The 22,462-nt window shown below is 37.7% G+C and overlaps 1 protein-coding gene across 5 annotated transcripts in view; it reads right to left on the bottom strand.

Moving 5' to 3' along the window:
* Positions 1 to 3,781: 3,781 nt before the first annotated feature.
* The window catches only part of ZNF148 (zinc finger protein 148), a 34,610-nt gene continuing 15,929 nt past the window's right edge, over positions 3,782 to 22,462 (bottom strand). For 2 of the 5 annotated variants that reach the window (XM_065070478.1, XM_065070479.1), the window contains exons 2-7: positions 18,996 to 19,341; positions 17,661 to 17,786; positions 14,529 to 14,652; positions 13,772 to 13,855; positions 7,913 to 8,031; positions 3,782 to 7,578 (exon numbers count right to left, since the gene is read on the bottom strand). In XM_065070478.1, the coding sequence (XP_064926550.1) occupies positions 5,986 to 7,578; positions 7,913 to 8,031; positions 13,772 to 13,855; positions 14,529 to 14,652; positions 17,661 to 17,786; positions 18,996 to 19,325 (2,376 nt within the window). In that variant the 5' untranslated portion in view covers positions 19,326 to 19,341 and the 3' untranslated portion in view covers positions 3,782 to 5,985. Of the gene's footprint in view, positions 7,579 to 7,912; positions 8,032 to 13,771; positions 13,856 to 14,528; positions 14,653 to 16,998; positions 17,097 to 17,660; positions 17,787 to 18,995; positions 19,342 to 22,462 lie in introns of those variants that run through there. The other 3 variants (XM_021291201.2, XM_065070481.1, XM_065070482.1) reach the window with 3 other exon arrangements.

Here is a 22,462-nt window from a genome sequence, read left to right as displayed (position 1 = left end):
GTCTAATACCTATTCAATTCAAACTATAAGTTTGACATTTAGTTTATTTATCGGAATAAACCCATCTCATAGCTCCTAATTTGAAAAATACACAACTCAAATGGCGAGGTGACTTGTAAGTTCACTGTTTACTGCATATGGAATAAGAAGAGGACTACTCCTTTCTACTGGAGTCCCAAGTCTCATCAGTTCAGTATCAGGACTTAAAGACTCCACGTTTAAGTAGAGGAATTGCCAGGGAATCGCACAGAAGCGGAACAGCATCTCTCCTCCTTTAGAGACACAGCTCTCCGACTTTTGCGGTGTTCCTCCTCCCGCAGAAGTGCAGCCCAGCCGTTCATCTCTTACTCAGAGCGTGCACGGATGGAGCCAGAGATCTAAAGCCTGTCCCCTCTGCGACTGAAACTGTGCTGTGTAAACAGTGTTATATGCTCCAGCAGGAGGACGGCTGAATTTATTCATTAAAAAATTGATTCAGAATATTCATGAACTCAAACAAGGCTATTAACTCCCAAAGGTATTTTTGGAACTTATCCTCATGCTACTTGGAAAGTTAGCACTGTCACGTATTATTGCTTACAAACAGGACATCATCGTGTGCCTTCTAACAGAGCGGTACTGTCATCAGTTCCTACGCATTTACAGGCTTTTTTGTTCATCTTTTTAAACAAGCTATAAAAACATTACATACTTTACAGACAATACAAATACTCAAGTCAAACAAATGGAATGCATAACAATAAGAAACGTCATAAAGGAAGACTGACATAAGTCCTTGATTGTCAAGACACATTTATATTTATATATAAACTCTAGCTGTGCAGAATCAAAGATTCAATCATAGGTACATCCTTATTTGATAAATCATATTTACAGCATGATATTGCATAAAAAAATAAAATAATGTTGTTTACACAATATTACCTTTCCATCCATTGGATTAAGGAAAGCAAGAAACAACTCTTAGAAATGTTTGCTTGCCTCAGTTTGTGTTTCCTACCAAAAGATGCCATTTTAAAAAGGAAACGTAAGGTTTTATACGCCGAGTAGAGCAAAAGCGACTATAAATTTATTTCCCTGACACAAAGCAATTTAAAACTGAACAGAGGTTTAATTTTAACTTAGACATTTCTTTTCATTAGCAGTAATACTTTCTTAGTACTTGTCCTTTGCAAAGTGAGCTTTAGCTAAACGCGTTACATGCCTAACATAAACATGCATTACCGTAAAGTCGAATGAACTTTCAAAGTTACAAGGCTTCACTTCAGTAAAACGTTTCAAACCAGGAAACCGTGACATTATTCATTTGCTTCAGTACCAACCATGTAATTTGAAAGTTCACATGTGTACTGGTACCGACTGCATAAGCGTATTTCCGCCTGTTAAAATTTCCAAACGGACTCCCAGGAGTATTAGGATTTTCCCTGCGGTTTGTAATGGTATTAAAACAAGCAAAGAAAGAAGAATAAAAATCAAAGCTCTCAAACGCAATAAAATTTAGTTAGCAAATATACATACATAAAGTAATCCAATGCTGCAAAATTCAGAGTGTGTTCATCCAAATATTCTGGTTCATTGCAAACAGTTACTACATATGATACAAATACTATAAAAATATTCTGAACAAGCATGGAATATACTGTCATCTGTCCAATTGGAAAGTTTTCATAGGAGAACAGGAATATAAACTCCAAAAGTTACAGTAGAACCCCAATAATTCGCAGCAATGCCTTAGAAACCCTCTACAAATGACAATTTTGAAAATAGTGAAGAAGCAGGCAACGAAAGCAAGGATGTCACATCACAAAATGTACTTTGTTCATTTATTTTGACAACTGCAATTTAGTTCTCAATACTTGTTGTACCTCCCCGTATACTCATATAGATTCTATAGTGTACTTGGGCGAAGTAGTACAGGATTACTAACATGAGACCTCGCTACAGTACTTTTTAGACCATTGCAGAGAGGTGAGGAAGAGACCATCGGGGATGTATAAACCTATCGGATGCTCTGATTAGCGGTCAGCGAATTAGCAAGATTTTACTGTACTTCTCAATTAACAATGAAAAGCTCTCATCGTCCAAAAAATTGACAAGTACAATACAAAAATAATACAAGTGTTACTTCACATGAATACTTTCTCGTCCTATTTTCTTCTTGAAATACAATTTTCCTAAAGACAACGCTAGGAGACACAAAATCATAAACATAGTTCTTTTATCATCCAATTGAAACTGTTTATGTTGTTATTAGCAAACCAACATACAGTAATACACATGGTTAATCCTTCTCCCCAAACCTTGTAATTTATGATTAATTCATTCTCAAATCAAATGAAGAAAATGTAAATGCCTATTAGTATACCATTACGAGCTGATTCCTTCATTGTCTGTTATATTAATGGTAAAACATATCAAAGGATTCATGCTAAAAGGGACACTGTCAAGTAATTTAGGACCAACATATGGCCTATTAATTTGTGCATATATATATATGCATATTGTATATATATATAGTTTGGTATTAAATGTCATCAAATTCCTCTTTTTTAAAATCATCATTGCTCTGTCACTAGGAGATATCCCCAAAAATTCCACCTTACACACACACACACACAGACACATACATACATACTTATTCAGTGCTTGCATGACCTTTAACTAAGAACATCTGTTGGTAGCGCTGGGGAATAGAAATGCTCACCCCGGCCTTATGCTCAGCGACTGAACAATATCAGTACAAGAACAGAACTGAAAGCAAAAGTCACTTTTTTCCAGACATACACGGAAAACTGAAAGAAATGAACACTGACCAGATCAAGATGAAGAGTGTGCATCTAAAGCAAATGAAAAGCAGCAGGAGCAGTGGAAAATGTTATTAAATAATATAATTATTACACAAGCAAGAGTTTTTTACATAGTTTAACCCCCCCAGAACTACGCACAGGCTTATTCCAGAATAAGAGGGCATGTACTCAGGAAATCAGAGCAGTATATTTGGTTAAATCCTCTCGTACAGAAAGCTTCAAGCACCAGTGGATCGACTACTCACCCCACCACATTAACTGTACAGGAAGAAGAACGCCACGAGAAGTCCCCGTGGGCCAGACTGGGACTCCACAGCCTGTCCTAAGGCACAGCACAGCTGGAACGGCACCGCACAGCTGGAACGGCTCAGCAGCTGGCCGGGGAACCAGCTGCGCCATGAGGAATAACAGCTCCTCGGATGATTCCCGTTTTGCTCCGGGGAAGAGCGAGTTCCTTCGCTCGGTACAAGATCTTGCTCACTCGCACCCCAAGCAGCGACTGTGACAAGCCGTCATGGAGCGAGAGCAAAAGCTGCTCCCTCCTCCTCCTCCTCCTCCTCAGGCACCTTCTCACCGCAGACTATCAATGCGATAACTTTTTAAAATTAGGCTGAGTCAGTCTCCTCACAAGGAAGGAGACTTTATTCCTTTTGCCTCCCTATGGGGCCAGAAAAGTGCAGTAATAATACAGCCTTTTCATTTCTTTTTTAACTCTCGCTTTTGCTGCTTGTTGTATTTAACAATTAACAGCCATCTACTTGCAAAAACAGAACACGAGAACAAAGATGCCAATGCAGCATCATTCAGGCAGCACAAACTAGGGTGTCATGGAAATGAAGCACTGAAAACGAAACATGCGTTACAAGAGGTGGCTTCCTGGCATATAGGGGCCATACATATTATATCTGTGCAAAACAGAATGGAAAGTCAAAAAAACAAATTGACACAAAGGAAGAAAAACAGACACACATGGATCAGTTTAAAAATATTCTTTCAAAGACATTCGTTTACATGTATCATTAATAATCCATAAGGAATTTACTATTCTCCCTTGAGGCTCATTCTTCTTAACTCAGGGCCAAATATTCAGACAAATTTGCTGGTAAGTCATAGCACGCTGGAACACGTTCCTATATTATACACAGGGTCAATGAATGAGAACAGAACCTGCTTCCTTATACAAAAGTACTAAGTAAGAATTCCACGTAAATTGTATTTCTTGTCAATACAAGAAGCAGCCTATGGATAAGAAATGCACTTTCTCCCTCAACTGCACCCAGTGACGTTAGTGCTGTAATAGTGGTACCGTAAGGGAAAAGAGACAGAGCAGGATCAGTTTCCTAGTAATGACAAATAAAGAAAAATATTGCTACTGCTTTGGGAAGAGGTGGGAACTGCTGTATGTCCTGCTCAAGTCCTGTCTTAAAAGACAGGATATATGTAAGCCCCTTGAGACGCAGTCTTTTCTCCTAGCTGATGGCTTCATCTGAGAGATACCAGCTAGCAATAGTGCTGGAAAAGGATGTATGCAATCCTATTAAAAAAAAAAAGACCCTCAAAAAACCCCAACTATAAATACATACCTACATATATATATACACGTGTGTGTGTGGTTTTTTTCCCTGGTTAATCAGCCTACATTAGGCTTAAACTGCCTTAAACTACCAGACAGTGTCCCTTTAGGGAAGGTGCAATAGAATGAACATACAGTTCAAAAATCTGTAACTTGTTAACTTAAACTACACAATAGTTATGCTACTCAAATCTTACCACCTTAAAAATGCACACAGAACTACTTATCGTACCATACTGTATACTTCAAGACAAAGTACTATTCAAAAAAACATATTCATGGTACAGGGATAAACTTTGCAGTTTATTTATAAAGTGAAATGCAACAAAAACTTTGATCACTCAGCTACGCTGGAAAAAGAAACCCTGTTCACTAGCATATCAGCGGTTTTGGCTGGTAAAATTGTAATGACTTTCACTTAAGCAAACACTAAAAAGAGGGAATTTGAATGCCCACTTCTTCAGCTTTTGGGAATACTTCAATAAATTTAATGATCTGAATTGTCAAAATTCTAGACAGAGAATTAAAACAGATTTTACAGAAGCGAAGAATACCCCATCTCAAGTATATTGAAAAGAATTATTGGAGCTGTATGAGATGAAAATGATGCAACCGTGTCAAACCTAAAAATCTAAACATGGTTTTATTTTTGAGAAATCAAAAAACTATCAGGTTGACTAAGTGCTCTATGTTAATCATTATGAGTATGTAGGGTAAGGTACAATTAAGCTTTTAAATCTTGGAATACACAGTTTGTGTAAGCATTATGCAATTGGGAATGTCATCTACAGAGTATTTAAACTAAAACTTCAAAACCTTGATATCTGCGTATGAAAAAGTCATTAAAAAGTTACATCTAGATTCAGCTGTACAAAGAAATACACATTACTTCAGGAACGAAGTAAAGGCTTTAGCAGTTAGGCATTTTGCTTAAAAAAGTTTTTAAAGTATTTTAAATTAATTAGACTTTTAAATAGTAGAGCTAGCCTATCAGAATTCATTTTTCCTCCAAACACAACTCAAGGTAATGCAAAGCAGAAGTAAAGGGCACATGGTCTAAAATTGACTTTGAGAGAGATGGAAGAAAGATTATTTTTCTAGAAAATGCCATCTTTTAAAGCCATATTTACTTGACTTTAAAACTTCCGTGTTTGTGTGTTTAGTACATGTCAATTCCCTGCTGAAGAGCAATGGCTATGCTTAGAAATGGCAATATGAATAGTATCAGACAGCAAATTGTCCTCCCAAAGCATACAAGGAAACCAGCAGGAAATAATCATTGGGGAAAACCTCACCTGGGGAACTGGCTTTTTTACTTTAAATTTCGTAGAAGATAAAATATTTTCTGGATTCAAACATGTGAATAAAAAACTGCCTCTGCTAGGGGCACCAACATCAGGCAGTTCAATGACTGGTGACTAACCAAAAAATTTAAAAAAAAAAAGAAAAAAGAAAAAGAAAGAAGCAGTTATTGGTCTTGCTAATATCATCTTACTTCTGTTTTAACATAGTGCTCTTAAAAGCTGTACAGAACTCCATCTTATACAGAGCAACCCCCTTTTGACAAATGTGTTCTAAAGTGCCAGTATTATTTACAAAGATTTCTTAACCAAAAGTCTGGCCCGTTGTGGCATCAGGTGAAGAAGTCATCCCAGCTCTGCTATCGTTTACATTCACCAAGGGAAATTCTGGGAAATCAGCACTTGTCCCTGGTCCCCGAAGGTTCACCTGTCCATTGGCAGTGCTAAACTGAGATGATATTCCAGCTCTTGCCCCATGGTACTGAGCTCTAAAGGGCTGCTCGAAGGAGCTAATTTGATATGCTTGATGAACAGGCTGTGCCTCTGCTTTCTTCTGAGAAGTTACTTGATCCAAGAAGTCCTGTGTAGAGGAGGAAGAAGAATGATTTGCCTCATCACCTGAAAAGGGAAAAGGGTGCTGCGAATCACCAACCATTAGTCCAAAATGAGACTTGTCTGGAGTTGTTCTTAACGGAGAGTTCATTCCCGACCGAAAGCTATTGACGGGTATAGACGTGTAGACCTTCTCCATGGAAGGAAATGCTGGCTGGGTTGTAAGAGTCTGGCTATCAGTCACAAAATTAAGGCTCGGGTTGTTCAAGTAGGCATCATTTTGGCTAGTTCTGTCCAAAGCTTGTTGTAAAAACTTTGAATATTCTTGTAGCATGCTAGCTTTATCTGATGAGGAAGCTTGCGAGCTTGTTCCGACTGTCTCCGACTGGGTGACCTCAGACACTTCAGAAGAATTGATTGATATACTGGAGGTCACCTCTGTGTCAGCCACACTGAAAGAAATCTCATGCTGTCCGTTAGCCTTGTGCGAATAATGATCTAACAGAGTTTGCAGTACCTCGTCTGGAATGACATTTTTGTCATGGTTACCTTTAATTTCAACATTCAGCGCCTGTGTGTCCAATATCGAGGCTGTAGCAGTTTCATCAATGACGCTGGCCACAGCTGCCTGCGTTACTGAAGGTTGAGATGCTATGGTACTTACATTCAAGGCATATTCTCTACTGTTATTACTAGCTGCTTGTAGATACCTCTTTTTCTTTAAAAACTGCATTGCATCATCATAATTAGTGCTGCTGTGTACAGGTTTACTGGGCCCTTCCTGTAACGTGTCAACTTGATCAATGTCAGCATTACCTTCGGAGTCCAGTAAACTTTGTTTATCCACAAGGTCAAAGGCATACTTTGAAACCTTGTTGTCTTCATATGTAGATAAAGGTGAAATGGTTTGACTTTGCTCAAGCGGCTGTTTCAGGCTCCTCTTGCTGTTAACTTTTTTGAGAACGAGCTTAGGCGGGTGTATTTCTCCAGAATTTGCTTCCTCTAAGTGCGACCCACCGACCGAAGAATGTGGCATCTCAACAGCATATTCCGCTACCATATATTCATCCTTTACTTTAGTACTAGAAGAGTACAAAGGCAAATAGTCATTTTTGTCCTTCTTCTGTTCTGATTTATCTGCACTTTCCTTATCCCCAGATTTTGTTTTTTCTGTTTTCTGCCTTTTCTTCTTTGGCAAGGAGTTGTCTTTCATAGGCGTAGAGAAACCAGAATCTTCCTCCGATGGCAAAAAGCCAACTTTGGTGGCACTTCTGTTCGGTTTCTTGTCGCGGTTCTCATGGCACATACGTTTATGTTTCAGCACCCGATCAGTCCTGGAGAAATACTGCAAAAGATTTTTATTATTATACAAAAATAAACACATTAGCAAAATGAAAATAAAACTTGTAGTCTAACTCATTTCCTTGACAATTTATCCACTTTACCGATTTCTAACGAAGTGTCAAACAACAGTACATAACCAACAAAATCAAGTGCAGACAGTTGTGACTTTGCTCCGCCTGCGCACCAAGACGGCCCGCCAGAGCAGAAAACACATTCTTTATACATTTATTTGTACTCACGTAACTACAACACTTGAAGAAAGCCCCATCTGTACTACTTGGGAATTGACTGGTGTTTTGGTTTTAATTGCAAGTGATTTCACGACGTCATCTTACCTGCAAACAATATTCACACTGGTAAGGCTTCTCTCCACTGTGAGTTCTTTTGTGCCTTTCCATGTGATACTTCTGAATAAACCTCATACCACACTCATCACAATGAAATGGCTTTTCACCTGATAAAAAAAAACACATAGCAATGTTAATCTAAAAAAAATAAATCAATATTCTTCCAAAAAATTACCAAGTCATATACTATATTCTTTACTAGAAATAATAAAGAAGATAATTTAATCTGTTGCTATTGAAAATAGGGGTTGCTCACATCACTATTCTCCCAGTACTCAGTGGCTGATGCATTAAAATTATTTTAAGCTTTTACATTAAAAAAACAACAAAACAAAAAACCCCACAAACTTTAGAACTAAATTCTTGCCCCTTCTTTCTAATATAGGTGCAGATATCTGCCTTAAACCCAGCAAATGAAGTACTACAAAGGCAGCCTTCCTCAACTGCTACTACACAATGTTTTTCTTCAGGACAGATGACTGCATTAAAATGCCTCAGTTCTCTCACAAACTTATTGAACTCAAACCTATCCCTTCTACAACAGAATTATGCATTTCCAAGCTTTTAATTTAGCATTTCTATAGGGTGCTCTGTATTTTTCACTTCTTTTTTTTTCCCCGTATCTGTCTGTAGAACTAAAATAGCTGCTCTGAAAAAAAAATCCTATTTTGGTTGGAAACCAGATTTATTTATTTAAAAAAAATAATTTAAAAGCATTTAATTTTAAAAATTAAGCTGAAAACAAGGAATTCCTGTGGCTGAACTTGCATTTGCACACTTACAGGTTTTTCTCTCTGTTGGTTTGGTCTTTGTTTTTCACTTTCATGAAATATTTGCTCAGACAATATTCATCGCCCTGAATTAATCTTCAGCTTTCCCCTTATTTTTCCTCACACAGAGGCCCTGCAACGATGCTTTCAGAACATGGAGTAACTCTATTTTTATGTTGTTTAACTTTTACCTTGCATCTTCCATCTGATATTTTTATTATCTAGGTTTCTCTGAAAAAAACTAAAAGTTCAAGTGCATTGACTTCAAGTTTTGCTTTGAGAAAAGTTCACTGTTATTTAACAGAACCCACCCTGAACAACAGTAAACTTTCCTCTCAATATTCACTATGGAATCTTTTGAACTGACAGAGATCAGGGATTGTCTTGGCAACATCCTCTTTGTTCTGGATACTGTACTGCACTGATTTTGGGGATAGACACCATCTATCTTTTGTTTCCAGAAACATGCAAGCTATTTCTATTTTTCTAAGGTAGTTTTATTCTTAGAAGTTATTTTACTAACCGATTTATTAAATTATTACTAATGATTAATTAAATGTTAATAAATTTTAATTTATTCTTTGAAATGTTGTTAGAGTGTATGTTTTCCTTTTTGAACAGAGATGTTTAGCCACATTCTTCTAAAAACTGAAATATGGTACCTTAAAATAAGACACCGGTATTTATAGAAACTAGAATGGAAAATACCTGTATCACCCACTTGTTTGCTCCCAGACTGGTCTTTAATGCCCAGAGTTTCAACCTTCTTAATTCCAAGCAATTTCTAAATCTCTCTCTTTGTAAGCCTATGCCCTATTTCTAACTATTAATTCTTACCTTTCCATGTGGCTTCTCAGCCAATCCCTTCCTTAGATGAAATTATTCCAATTTATTCTCTTCTAAATCAAATCATCTCCTAAGATTCTCAGCTTCCATCAGTTCTTTTTTCTCCAGGCTCACAGCCTCAGCATTCAAATTCTTCTTTCACCTTTAGTCAAAGACTAACTTTTACCATTTCTTCCTTATTTATAATCACCATAAAATTTTGGTTTTTTCAGCACCCTTTATACATTATCGCACCTATCATAGAACCCTCTGTCATACTGTCTACAAGCAAAACCTACTCCCTGGCTTGTTTCTTAACTTGCAAACTCCAGTTTCATTCTTCATGTTCTCTTAATCCATTTGTTACCCTTAACGCTATGGTGTTTCACTTGCACCAAGCCTGTCTGAATAAAATTCCAACCCTTGTCTTCGCTTTTAAAGACAAGGCAAGACTTTCAGGTCTTATTGTTCTCGTGTAATACGCAGGAATTTTTCCATTCCCAAAGACAACCACTTCATCCTCTTTCTTTCCCTTTGCTCCACTATTCTACTTTGGGTCTCTTTTATATCACCCCTTCGAACGAGTCTCCTTATGTTATCTGGAACTTGGCTTTCACTCTCTTAGAGGTTTTTCAGAGAAAGGAGCAGCTGTTTGGGATGAAAACTACCCCGAACCTTACAGCAGCCAAACCAAGCCAGAGAAGCAAGACAGCTTGGTCCTGTTCTAGCTGTGAAGAGCCCTGCAACAGCCATCCCGCTGTCACCGATGCACTTACCTTCAGCCTCACACCCATGCCCCTACTCAGATGGTCACATAATTCCTTAACATTTGTCTCCTCAGGCTGACTATTTGCTGCCAGAAGACTCTCCCAGCTACCTGCTCCCTTCTCAAGGCTCAAATAGGGCTGCCGAGGTTTTTCGTTGCAGAGGACAACCACCACCAGCAGCAATTTTGGAGATGCTGAGAGCAGGCAGGAAGGTGCTGCTGGTTGTGCCTCAGCAGGAGGAGGAGGTTGGGGACACTGCCCTTGCCTTACTGGGCACAACACAGAAAATGATACTTTTCAGTGAAATTCCAGAACACTCTAAGCAAGTTAGTATTAGAAAAAAGATTAAAAATTAATGTGAAGATAAGCTTCCTATAATAATTTTCTCCCAGCAGAAGCCTGGAACTTCAGAGGCCTTCTGAAACTTCGCTGTACTTTTCAAACAGTACCTATTGCAAATGGAGGATATCATTAATAATAACCCTTTGCTAATGAAGGGAGAATCTAGCACATATTTTTCTAAAATATCTTGGTGTGTGGGAAAGAATCCAATACAGAAAAAAAAGTCAAAATTTAAAAGTGCAATACAATAATTATATGAATTATTTACAAAAATGTTTTGTGTCTACATTGGAAATCTATGAAAATTGAGCAATAGAACTACTTGTAAAGTGTGGTACAAATACTATGTGTAGGAAGGCTGTAAAAATTATAAACCCTCGGGCATTTTAAAATTTAAACAGACAAAATACAAATGATAAAATACCAAAGGAGGCAATAAAAAAGCAGCATGACTGAATAATAAGGAGTTCGAATTGTCAGCCCCAATGTTGCTTCATTTTTTTTAAATGTAATCTCATTTTTTTGTATTTAAAATGGAAAGTCGGGTGGGTTACAGAATCAGGACACATGAATCCATGAGTGGGTAAGGTGTATGGAAGCATCTCTAACCAAAAAGAAAGCAGACATATTGGGAAAAAAAAAACACAAAACAAAACAAACAAAAACCAACCCACAACCAAACATTCAGCATCTCCATGAGCCCAGTGAACTAAAAATATGAGAATATTTTCTAGCCGCAGGGTTCCAGCATTGCTGCCTTCCTCTACATACCATTATTTCTAGTAAGTGAATTTTGTATTAATGCAATGTCTGCTTTTAGATGCAACTATTTAATTATTTACACAGAATAAGGCTGTTCATTGATTGCTTCCTAACTCCCTCATAACATTTCATTTGAAGGAGCAGTTCAGAGAACCAAACTCACACCACACTGGAACCAGCTGGAGTGTAAATTCAGGGCTTGTAGCAGTCATAAAATGGGGTTTCTAAGTGTTACCACTGTCTTCCATTGGCTAAAAACAAACTGGAAAATTGATATATTTAAAAGAGTAAGATACATCCCGTTCTTTGTCAGTGTTTCGAACAGCGTACAAAAGCTGGCGCTAAAAGCAGTCATTCGCAGAGATAAAAACGCAAAATAAAAAGGAAAAAATAGAGTATTGAATTTATAAGGAATATTTCTTAAAAGAGCATGAATAATACAAAGAGACCTTTCCTTTACTTCCATCAAAGTGAGACACAGACCCACCGCTCACCTTCTGGTGAGAGAAGCAAAGCTGGAAATGCAGCTTTTCTGGATGGGTCCAGTTATACAGCCCTGAAGAACAGCAACACAAACAGCTATGGCCCCGTAGGGGATATTGTCATATAGAAATGAAAGCACAGACAGGTATGTAGAATGCCAATTAGCTGTACTATAATTGGGCCAAGTAAAAAATTAAGCAGTAGTCAAATACTTGCTAACGGAATGTACTTCAAAAAAGCTTTTTCCACTGCTGGAAGCTGGGTCTTACGTGTTTTCTCCTAACCACCTACTAGTTGGCACCTAGGAAAACACCCTTAATTCAACAATTTAAGCATAATCACCATGTTCAATTTTCTGACAACCAAACTATACCTCAGGGTGCTGAGGAAAAGAAGAAAACGGTTATCTAAAAAGGTCAGATAACAATATGGTTAATCTGTTAAATGGCAGCTTTTCTTCTGCTAAACAAAGACTAGTATATGTAAGAGCTGACAAAACACCCTGTAATCCCCCCCAACACACACACCCCCCCTCCCTCCAAAGCTTACAATCAACACAGAATTCTTGTTAGAGCTAGAAGTTGAATTTTAAAAGATAATTAAATCCATTTAAAAATATTTCCAATCAAGACTCTCATTTTCAAAGCCACGTACAGGGAATAATCCTCATTTAAACAAAAAAAAAAATCTCCTGAAAAATGTGAAGACTGCACTTAAATTTTTGCCTTTTTTGGGGAGGGAGGGAGAAGTGAGCAGACAGATGGAAGAGAATGAATGAACATTCTTGTCAGGAATAATATCTCCACCAAGTGAAGGCAGCATGGTTCACCAATTCAGAGCCAGAGGGAAGACTAGGAGCAGAATAAAGACACTGGGCAGAAGAATGGCAGACTCTTCTGTGGCTGACTGGCTGAAGGAAACCTACTTAGTCGGGACTCATGGCAACCTAGGATACAAAAATCCCATCAACAACAGGGTATTTGTGCATGTAACTCCCTGTACACTGCTCTGAAAATTCATTTTGCAGAGTTTTTTTCTCCCTCTCGACTCGTACACATGCACACACTGCACTGCGTGTTAGTAGCTTCCATATCCATTTAAATGCGACAGCCAAGAAACACTGTGCACATTCACCAGCTCTGCTTTTCTGAAAAAGAGGCTGAGAAATTGGCATCTAGTCCAAAGGGACCATATTACAAAATATTTAAAGAGGGATTGAAAGGCCATGCACCAAAATGCCAAAAACCCAACGAAGCCAAACCTGTTAAAGAATGTGATTTTGTGCAGTGCAAGAAGATAAAAAAAATAAACATGTATAAACTTTAACTCTCTTTGGCTTAAAACTTCGGGCCTTATTTGACCTATATTGCATATTTTTAAACTAAGGCTCTTATTTTTAGAACAGATCTGAATTAAAACTTGCAAAAAGAAAGTGAAAAGGAAAGCTGATACTAAAACCTTTGGGGTTAGGCATTTTGGCCATTTTAGTCCTGGCACTTTTCCATCAAATTCCAAATTAGTAAATAAATAAATCTACTGAAATGTAATTTAGAAGTCCCCGTTGTCTGAATTAACTTGATACAACAAAAGATAGAACTGCTTAACAAACCTTTGACTTTGATGAATACACAAGCTTCAGGATTTGCTACTTTGGGGTTACTCATAGTATACTACTTTCAGATTTGCTTACTAGACTTTATACTCACTTTACAGCCAAAGAAAAGTGGAGCAAGTTGAAAGCACAAAACTAACTTATTTTTTATAGTTTTATAACATACGTAAACTTAAAACAAACTACAACAGGGTTTTAGGCTGCATATTTATTATCAGAAACCTTGCCTGAGTGGGGAAACAGATTTTAAGCACGCCAGTAAAGATACTCAAGGCACTATACTCACCAGTATGAATCTTCTCATGCCTCTGTAGCAGGTACTTCTGTATGAAACGCATGTCGCACTGACTGCACTGAAATGGTTTTTCACCTTGAACAATATAATTCCAGATCCATAAGTTAATAACTACACACTGTTGTTTCTGATAACTACTTTTGAGGAATATTAAAATGTCTACTAAAAAACCAGCATCTGAGCGAATTCCAAAAATACTCTTAATACCAAAAAAAAAACCACATTAGCCTTACTAAGTATATGAACTGCAGAATTCTTTCCATGATCCTAAGAGTCACATTAAGACTAAGACGGAAGAGTGATCTGAAATGGCTGTAATTTCCTCGTGAATAAGATCAATCATGATGCTGGCATAAGTCTGCATTCAGGATACTGGCAAGCTATTATAATGGTAAGTACCTTTTTCACTTCTCCGAACCAGAGAGATACCTCATCAGGCAAATAAGCAGCCGGAGCACATTTTACAAAGGGGTCAATTTTGGCACTTAGGCTACAAGTCAACCCATTACTTTCTGATAAAGAAAGAAAAGAAACCTTGTAAACAGTTAGGTCTTCAGTTTATTAAACATATGTTGTTTTTTTCTTTTTCTGGTATTCTTTTGACACTTTGGTGCATGGAATCTCTAAGCTTAGATGCCAAGTTAGCTACACTCTTAAAACTGAAATTCGCATAGAGCTGAAAACATGTTTAACATAAGTAAACAACTCTTTATATAGTAGAAAAGACAAATTTGAAGTCAAGCAGTACCTGTATGAATGAAGACATGTCTCTGTAAATGGTAGTTGGTTCTAAAGGCAGCATTGCAATGCTCACAAACATGAGATTTGTGGGTTTTCAGACCAAGTGATCCATCCTCATTTATTGTAAGGATCTATTTTAAAAAGAGTAAAATTTGTTCTCACACTACCCTCTAAAGATACCTTATTAACTACAAAAAAAAAAAAGCAGAAAATTTAAATATTTCAGGTAAAACAATGCTAATTTCTACAAAGCTATGTGTTAGGCTTCTAGTATACATTTCCAATTGCAGTCTAATCCAACTTGTGCCTCGTTGTGTATTAAGAGATATTTCAACAGGACGGACACAAAAGCAGCTCACGGAAAATCAGCTTAGGGCTCCCCTATTCACAGCTGAGTCACTTTATATGCCACTGTTTACTTTGTCCGTCTGTTGGAAAGGATGCAAAGTAACCAAATCACCTCTGGGCACTGAACCATGGATAATCATATTTTAAAGCAGAAGTGAAAAGTTATATTCTTTTTTCAAGTCATGATAGCTAACGTTTGCTAAAAGGCATTGAATCTTATCCAGGATAGTCATACAAATTCTCTAAATCTACATAACATCAATAGTTTCGGAGACAAAACTATATTTTAAAAAACAAAACCCCAAAACCAAACAAGCAAGAATATAATATTCTTTTTCTCCCCTTTCAGGTTTTTCACTCAGAGAAGTATTGCTCACTCAATATACATATTAGAGCATCTCCTTGACAAATTCAGCTTGCCACACTCAACTGCTTTGCTGTCAAACAAAGCCGCTATTTTCATATATAGCTGAACAAACTGAAATGAAAAAAATTACATAATATCTACCTTATTCAATAAAGTTCATCACATGTTTTCTCTAATTTGTCAAAAATAAATTTTTAAAAAGCCCCAACTCTCTACTATCTCTGGCAAGAAAATAAGAAAACCAGTAAACAAATTACATTTGCAAAAGTCTTACTTAACTAGAAGCATAACTATAAAGAAGAGCTTAAGTAACCTTAAACAAAACAGTTTAGTCCCTTGTTATCAACAAAAAATAAGTCTGCTGGGGAAACACAGCTGCAATTTGATTACCTACAATGTTTTAGGCTTTATGATAATGACAGTGATGAGAAAGAGAGAGTCAATAACTGAAATACTATCTCTACAATAATAGCAAATACTGTAGGATCTACTTAAGCAATTCTTAATTCTGCTGCATCGAAACTGAGCAAGAGTGAAAGTCTTGAGCTAACAAAGTCTTGTGCATTCACTCTGAAGGACAAGCACATTCATACGTTTGTAAGAGTGGTATGTTACAGCTCCAGTAAGTCACAGATACAGACAGTTATAAAAGCTCTGTTCTGTAACAACATGCAGCTAATGAAACACTGACTGGTTATTTAAAATAAATTTAAATGCATGTTATGAAATGTTTTTCATAGACCATATGGCAATTTTTTAATAACTGTGCAGAAAATACATTTAATTTCACAGTTATCCTAAACGTGGGCTCTTGTACTGCATCCATTCATTGTTCCACCTCTTAAATGAAGAAAGTTAACGTTGTCAGTGCAGTTTTCCTAATAAAAGCAACAAAAAAGCTTGTGCATGTGTGTGTGCGCATGTGTTTGCGTGCATGGAAGAGGGAAAAGTAGAGAGGATTCATGAAAGCTGTTGACTTCTTATTTATGTGATGACTACATTAATACAAAACAGAATTCAGAATGTTTCAGTATGTTATTTGACTTCCATTTGTAAAAGTCCCAGTTGCTGGTTGCATGGAAAATCAATCCCATTACTCTGGGCATACTAAAACTGGAGTAGGCTCTCACCTATGTCAGTCCTTCAGCTTCTTTCTGCCTTTCTATGCTGACAAGTTTGAAAAAAGGGGAAGAGAGACTGAAAAAAGAACCTGTTTAGAGATACTCCTGATCACTTTTCAATCTTTGTCACCTCAAAAGACTAACACTGACAGACTGGGAGGTAAAAAAGAAGCATGCAAATACGAGTCTGTAGAAAGAGGGACACATAGCTCTCCTACCTCGCCGGGTTTCCACGGAAGTGACCTGTGGAGGTGCTCAACCTAGAGCTCCTTTTCCTACCGAAGGGAGAAGTATCTCCAAGCACAGGATTTGGAACTTGCTTCCACACCCAATCTGAAACAATTACTCAACTCTCCAAGAATCCTACAGGTGCAACCTAATTTGGCAGTGCTTTGAGGAGGACTGAAGGCTCCCACTCCCAGGCCAACAACAAGGTGGTTTTGGAGGCTTTTTGGTGTTAAGGTGAGTTTTCCTTCAATGTATACACAGCCTGGGTTGGTTTCAGAGTAGGCTTATTTTAATGCTGCTGTGTGATCATGTAGAACTGGGTTTTGCCTATCAGAGCAGCCTGTATATGTTCTATTTTAAGTCTGAAAATTAATACTGATTTGGGGAATTACTAGAAGATATAACACTGCTACCTCATGAGGTGAAATGATTCTGGTTTTATCTGACGTGCGTCTCAATAGAAGAAAATTGTTTTCAGACATACAGGGATACATACTCTTCATGAATGGATCTACAAAACAAATTTTGAAGTAACATACCAGCAGCTATGGTAAGAATCTTTTGATATAAATAAATACATATATGAAGATGATTATGACCACAGGAATATTCCTTACTGGTAAATTATTTTATATATATTAGTAAACTTTTTAGAATTTTCAAAACTACCCTTTTAGATTTCTTTTTAAAACCTTTTCACTACTATGCATGAAGCATGTAAAATTATCAGGCTGACAGAAAAGCACAACTATTATTAGATAGATACAGAGTAACAATTTATAAATTGTCTACAAAGCTACTGACTCATAATTTAAAAAAAAAATATTTGGAGAGAGAACTGCCTGGAGAGACAGATGTTAAAATATGTCAAGGGTTCATGTTGCTAAAAGGAGTTCAAAGAAAAACACTGTTATATCAGGTTTTGGTTTGGGTCTCTGGTGAACTTCAGAACTGCATCTTTACTGAGCAAACAAACAATTTCCAGCCTAACTACTTCAAATGCTAATGAAATTAGTCATAGTCAACCAAATCTTCAGGTTCTTTTAATCTTGGTTTTGCCAAATCAATGTCTTACTTTTGCTGGTGAACGCTGTTTTCTTTTCTTCTTTTTCTGCAAATCTACTGGCTCTCGTATTTGTTTTTTGTCTCGTTTCTGTTGTTCAGATGCATCAGTAAAGGTAATTTCTTGCTTTACACTGATCTGTTAAGATACCAAGTGCCAGTTTCAGGTAAGGTTCTCACTACAGAAAAGCAATTTTTCAATTTTAGAAGATGACAAACTGCTGAAAACAGAAAACCTTTTTCTAAGGGAGTTATCTTGTGGCTTCATTCTTTCAGAAATTTAAGTGAAAGGAATAATAAGTATCTTAAACAAAAAGGGCACAGTTAATTTTTACAGTGACATTTTGATGTATCCTTTCATTCATCTTCCAAAGTCTTTTTTCCTTCTGACCTGTGGTGATTTTGAGATCAGTTCTTATATTAAAATCACTTCCATCTGTAAAACCATTCAGTTTTTCATACCTATTTTACTTTAGTCCGTGTGTTGTCAATGCAATATTTAACGGAATAGTTTATTTTATATTTAAGACAGAAGTATTTTTTAAGAAAACAAGAATAGTGCTGATGAAGGGTTTTTTCCAAAAAATAATCTAATGTAAACTTTAATAAAGAGCATGATACTCTTACATTTTTCTAACACCTGAATCACCTGATCTACAGCTAGCAGAGTAGTGTTTTAACAATGCTACCTTTCTAAAGGTTATTCTTCGCATATACGGCTGTCTACTTTTAAAGTCCTGGTAATTATCTTTGATGTTTGAAGGGTAACAGTGATGATGTGCTGCATTACAGACAGATGCTCTGTTTTCAAAAAGGAAGTCATCTACATTCTCTCTGGGAAAGCTGAGGGACACTGTCTATGAGACATCGAGGAGGGGCAAATTTATGGTCATGTATGAAGTGTCACAGTCCAACCTGCAGCGTGAATGCAATTGCTAAGCGTCCACATACTTGGAAAACATACAAGATGCTTCCTATAGCAAAAGAAACTAAACAGTACTATGAACAGCATAAACAGTATGCACCTTTTAATAACGCTATTTATTCTGGTTTGTAGTTACCCTTAAACATTAAATATATTTAAAAGAGCACATTGTAATGCATTAACTCTATGGTAACAGCCTGCTTATAAAATATTTATAAAACAGATACTTAAATATTATACTTAATTGGCAAAACTTATCCACAGCCAGAGGCAAATGACATTTTCATAAATAGCATCCATTCATAAATATTTTGATAATCAAAATCCAAACAAGCAATTAATAGATTCTTGCCAGAGTAGCACTAGACTACCAGATCAAGCTTCCTAGTAATTTCTCCAATATTTCACAAAGAAATTGCTTACAGGGACATTAACAGCATACTGCATCCCTTGAGGAAGTCTATCTGGCGTATCCATGTCATCATCATTTTTTACCGTCTCCTCATGGACCATGAGTTCATCATGCGAAATCATCTCTTGCTGTCGAAGTTCGCTTTCCTGTAACACTTCGTCTGTCGCAAGAATTTCTTGGTGCGCCATAGTCCGATCTTGCAGCACTGCCTCTTGCCGCTCTCCCGATACTCCAGTCTGGTCAGATACTGCACCCATCCCTACCATAGCCCTGGGTGACTGCATCTGGTCTATGCCACCGCATTTAAGAAATAATCCTCCCAGCTTGTCTTCAATGTTCATTCTTAAGTGCAATAACCTACAAAGAAAGTTTTAATAGTAAACATCTACAACTGGTGCTCTTGCTTAAAATTTTTTACTTAAAAACATTTTATAAGAACTCAGTCAGTACTCAGCACACACACATGCACTCCTCAAACTGGTAGCTAAATAACAGCGAAAAGTTGCATATCTTGGTTCAACATTAAAAGATTCTCCTTTTACATACATGCATGTGTACACAATTGAACACTTTCAAATAAAGAGTTTCAAATCAACGTGCCTTCTGATTACCGGCAAAATACTGGTAATTAAATTACAGTTATTTTCCCCTTCTCATTTCTTAGAAAACGTTTTTTTCCCGTGTACCCTTTTTACTCTGTTCCCTTTTTCTATTTTGACTGTCTTTGACAAATGCCTCATTCACGCTGGTGGTGTCCTCCCTAGTTCCTCGTCCTTTAAGTGCCCTTTCACTGTTGCTTGCCCAGGGCACACTGTCACTGCTGGAACATCTTAATAGCCAGAAATGAGAGAAAACTGGGCTGCATCAAAAGGAGCGTGGCCAGCAGGTCGAGTGAGGTGATTCTGGCCCCCTGCTCTGGTGAGGCTTCACCTGGGGTCCTCAGGACAGGAGAGACATGGACCTGCTGGAGAGGGGCCAGAGGAGACCACCAAGACGAACAGAGGTCTGGAACAGCTCTGCTGTGAGGACGGGCTGAGAGAGTTTGGGTTGTTCAGCCTGGAGAAGAGAAGGCTCCGCAGAGACCTTATTGCACCCTTTCAGTACTTAAAAGACGCCTATAAGAAAGATGGGGACAGACATTTTAGAAGGGCCTGTTTTGATAGGACAAGGGGTAACGGTTTGAAATTAAAGGAGGGAAGATTCAGGCTAGACTGGAGGAAGAAATTTTTTATACTGAGGGTGGTGAAACACTGGCCCAGGTTGCCCAGAGAGGTGGTCGATGCCCCATCCCTGGAGACATCCCAGGCCAGGCTGGACAGGGCTCTGAGCAACGTGATCTGGGTGAAGATGTCCCTGCTCATGGCAGGGGTTGGACTAGATGAGCTCTGAAGGTCCCTTCCAACCCAAACTGTTCTATGATTCTATGAAAATGCAACTTTCTGGCTAAAGGTAAAGGCCAAATGAAGACTATAGAGATGTCAAATCTCCTTATGAAAAACGTGTTCACTTTCACACACACTAAGCAGGAACATTAGTCAGGAAATATGAATTCCAGTCATGAATAGTAATACCATTACATTGACTTATGGTACACAGATAGAAAATAATATTCCAACAAGTGTCATGACATTATTGTTTTTTAACACAGCGCGGCAGGCTTTTGTGAAGCTGAAAGTGGCAGCATCTTCTTATTCTACTTATTATTATATATGCAAGACAGTCCTAAGTCTCTTCTCCTCCTCAGCGTACACAGCAGACAGCCTCCTTCCCCCTGCACCCCAGGCCCATAATTCCTACCCATTCCACAGTGCTCTAGTCTGCTCCTTCAGACAGACAGACATCCCTCCTTCATCCCTCTATCTTCCCGCAGCTATCCAAACATTTGTGAAGATTTGTTTATACCAAACTACACTGAGTTTACAAAATAAATAGTGGCCTTTCTTCAGATGAGATCCTAGAGTACTCAGTAAGAATGCAAGCCACCAGTAGAGACAGCTGAAAAAGATCTCAACATTTGGCTACATTATAATTTGTTTCAAATACTACTAATAGTTCTTAAAGTTCTGAAAGTGAAATTCACTCAGTTTCTTAAAAACAAACAAACTCACTCAATGCACACCCTAACAAATTAAAAAAAAAGGCCCATTAACACCTTCTGGTAGCAACTCCTGCTATCCCTATTCTCTACTGTGACAGCTTCTCACTTTCTGAACATAGGAAGGTGGACAGACAGGATGGTCTGACTTCCACAAGTTTCAAATATTTAAGAGCCAAGCCAAAGAAAGAAGCTTTTCAGTCAATTACATTTTTTTTTAGTGAGCCTTCCTCTGCTCTAAGTCAGGAGGACAGAGTCATCAAGCTATATGTGTTTATATATGACCATGTTATTAAATTTATAATATTCTTCCTTAGCACATTCTAGGGATCAAAAAAAGCCTGTGACAGGAGGAGAGCATGGGGAAAAATTCTGCTCAGAACATTTTTGCTTGCGATTTCTCCTTTCCTGTTCTCCTGCAATGCTAACACAAAGAAGTTTGAAATCTGACTCTTGATTTTCACAACAACTGTCTTCAAATACAGACAACAATTCCTTAATGCCTTAAGCGAGTTCAGGTAGTGCTAGGTGACAAGTCTAGCCCCAAGTTAATCCACTTTATAGTAAGAGAATGAGATTCCGCATGTCTCCAAGGGAAAACGCACGTACGGTATGCCACACAGCCACCTGTGGACATTGTGTAAATCATGAAGTATTTTTTGGAGATAACTGGGAGACCATACTCACAGTTTCTCAGCAATAACAACAACAAACAAAAAGCAAGCCTGGCACCGCACTAAGGCGGTATTTTTTCCACCAATGCAGATCTCCCAGAGAGATCTTGCAACAACAGACCTTAGTGCTCCTCAAAGAAGAAAACGAGGATTAATTTATCATCTTATCAGTGTGGATTATCCTGTGCCAACTAAGAAATGTGAGAAGGAATAGAAGTTCTTAAGAATCTGTCTCCCGTGGAGCCATTATTTGATAAGAGAACATGCAAAAGATGTAAGGTTGAGACTGGTTTCTTAGGTAGGGCATTTAAAATATGCAGCATGAAAGACAGGCTTGAAGGAAAACAAGCAGATATATTTACTCATTTCAGCCTTTATCCCAAGTTAATCCATACTCAGAGTACATCTCACACAAATCATCATGCACTATGCTTTTGTTCCACACTACAGAAATGTGACAGCATAAGCTCACTGCAGATTCTTAAGAGGAATGACGTGGACAGGTACTAGAACACAAGAACTCAAAATGCTGAAAGACATTCACAGGGGAGAACAAACAGCACCAAGTGTGAGAACGCAGTGGCCCTAATCTGTCTGCTCAAGCCACTGACGAGAACAGCGCAGAAGGTTGTTCCACATGGAGGATGCTGCCATATCACTCTGAAATTAGGTATGAATTACAGAAATCCTGGATGTAAAGCTAGTTCCT

The sequence above is a fragment of the Columba livia genome, chromosome 7 (assembly GCF_036013475.1).
Source record: "Columba livia isolate bColLiv1 breed racing homer chromosome 7, bColLiv1.pat.W.v2, whole genome shotgun sequence".
NCBI classification, from domain to species: domain Eukaryota; kingdom Metazoa; phylum Chordata; class Aves; order Columbiformes; family Columbidae; genus Columba; species Columba livia.
This window is presented reverse-complemented; position numbering and strand designations above follow the sequence as displayed.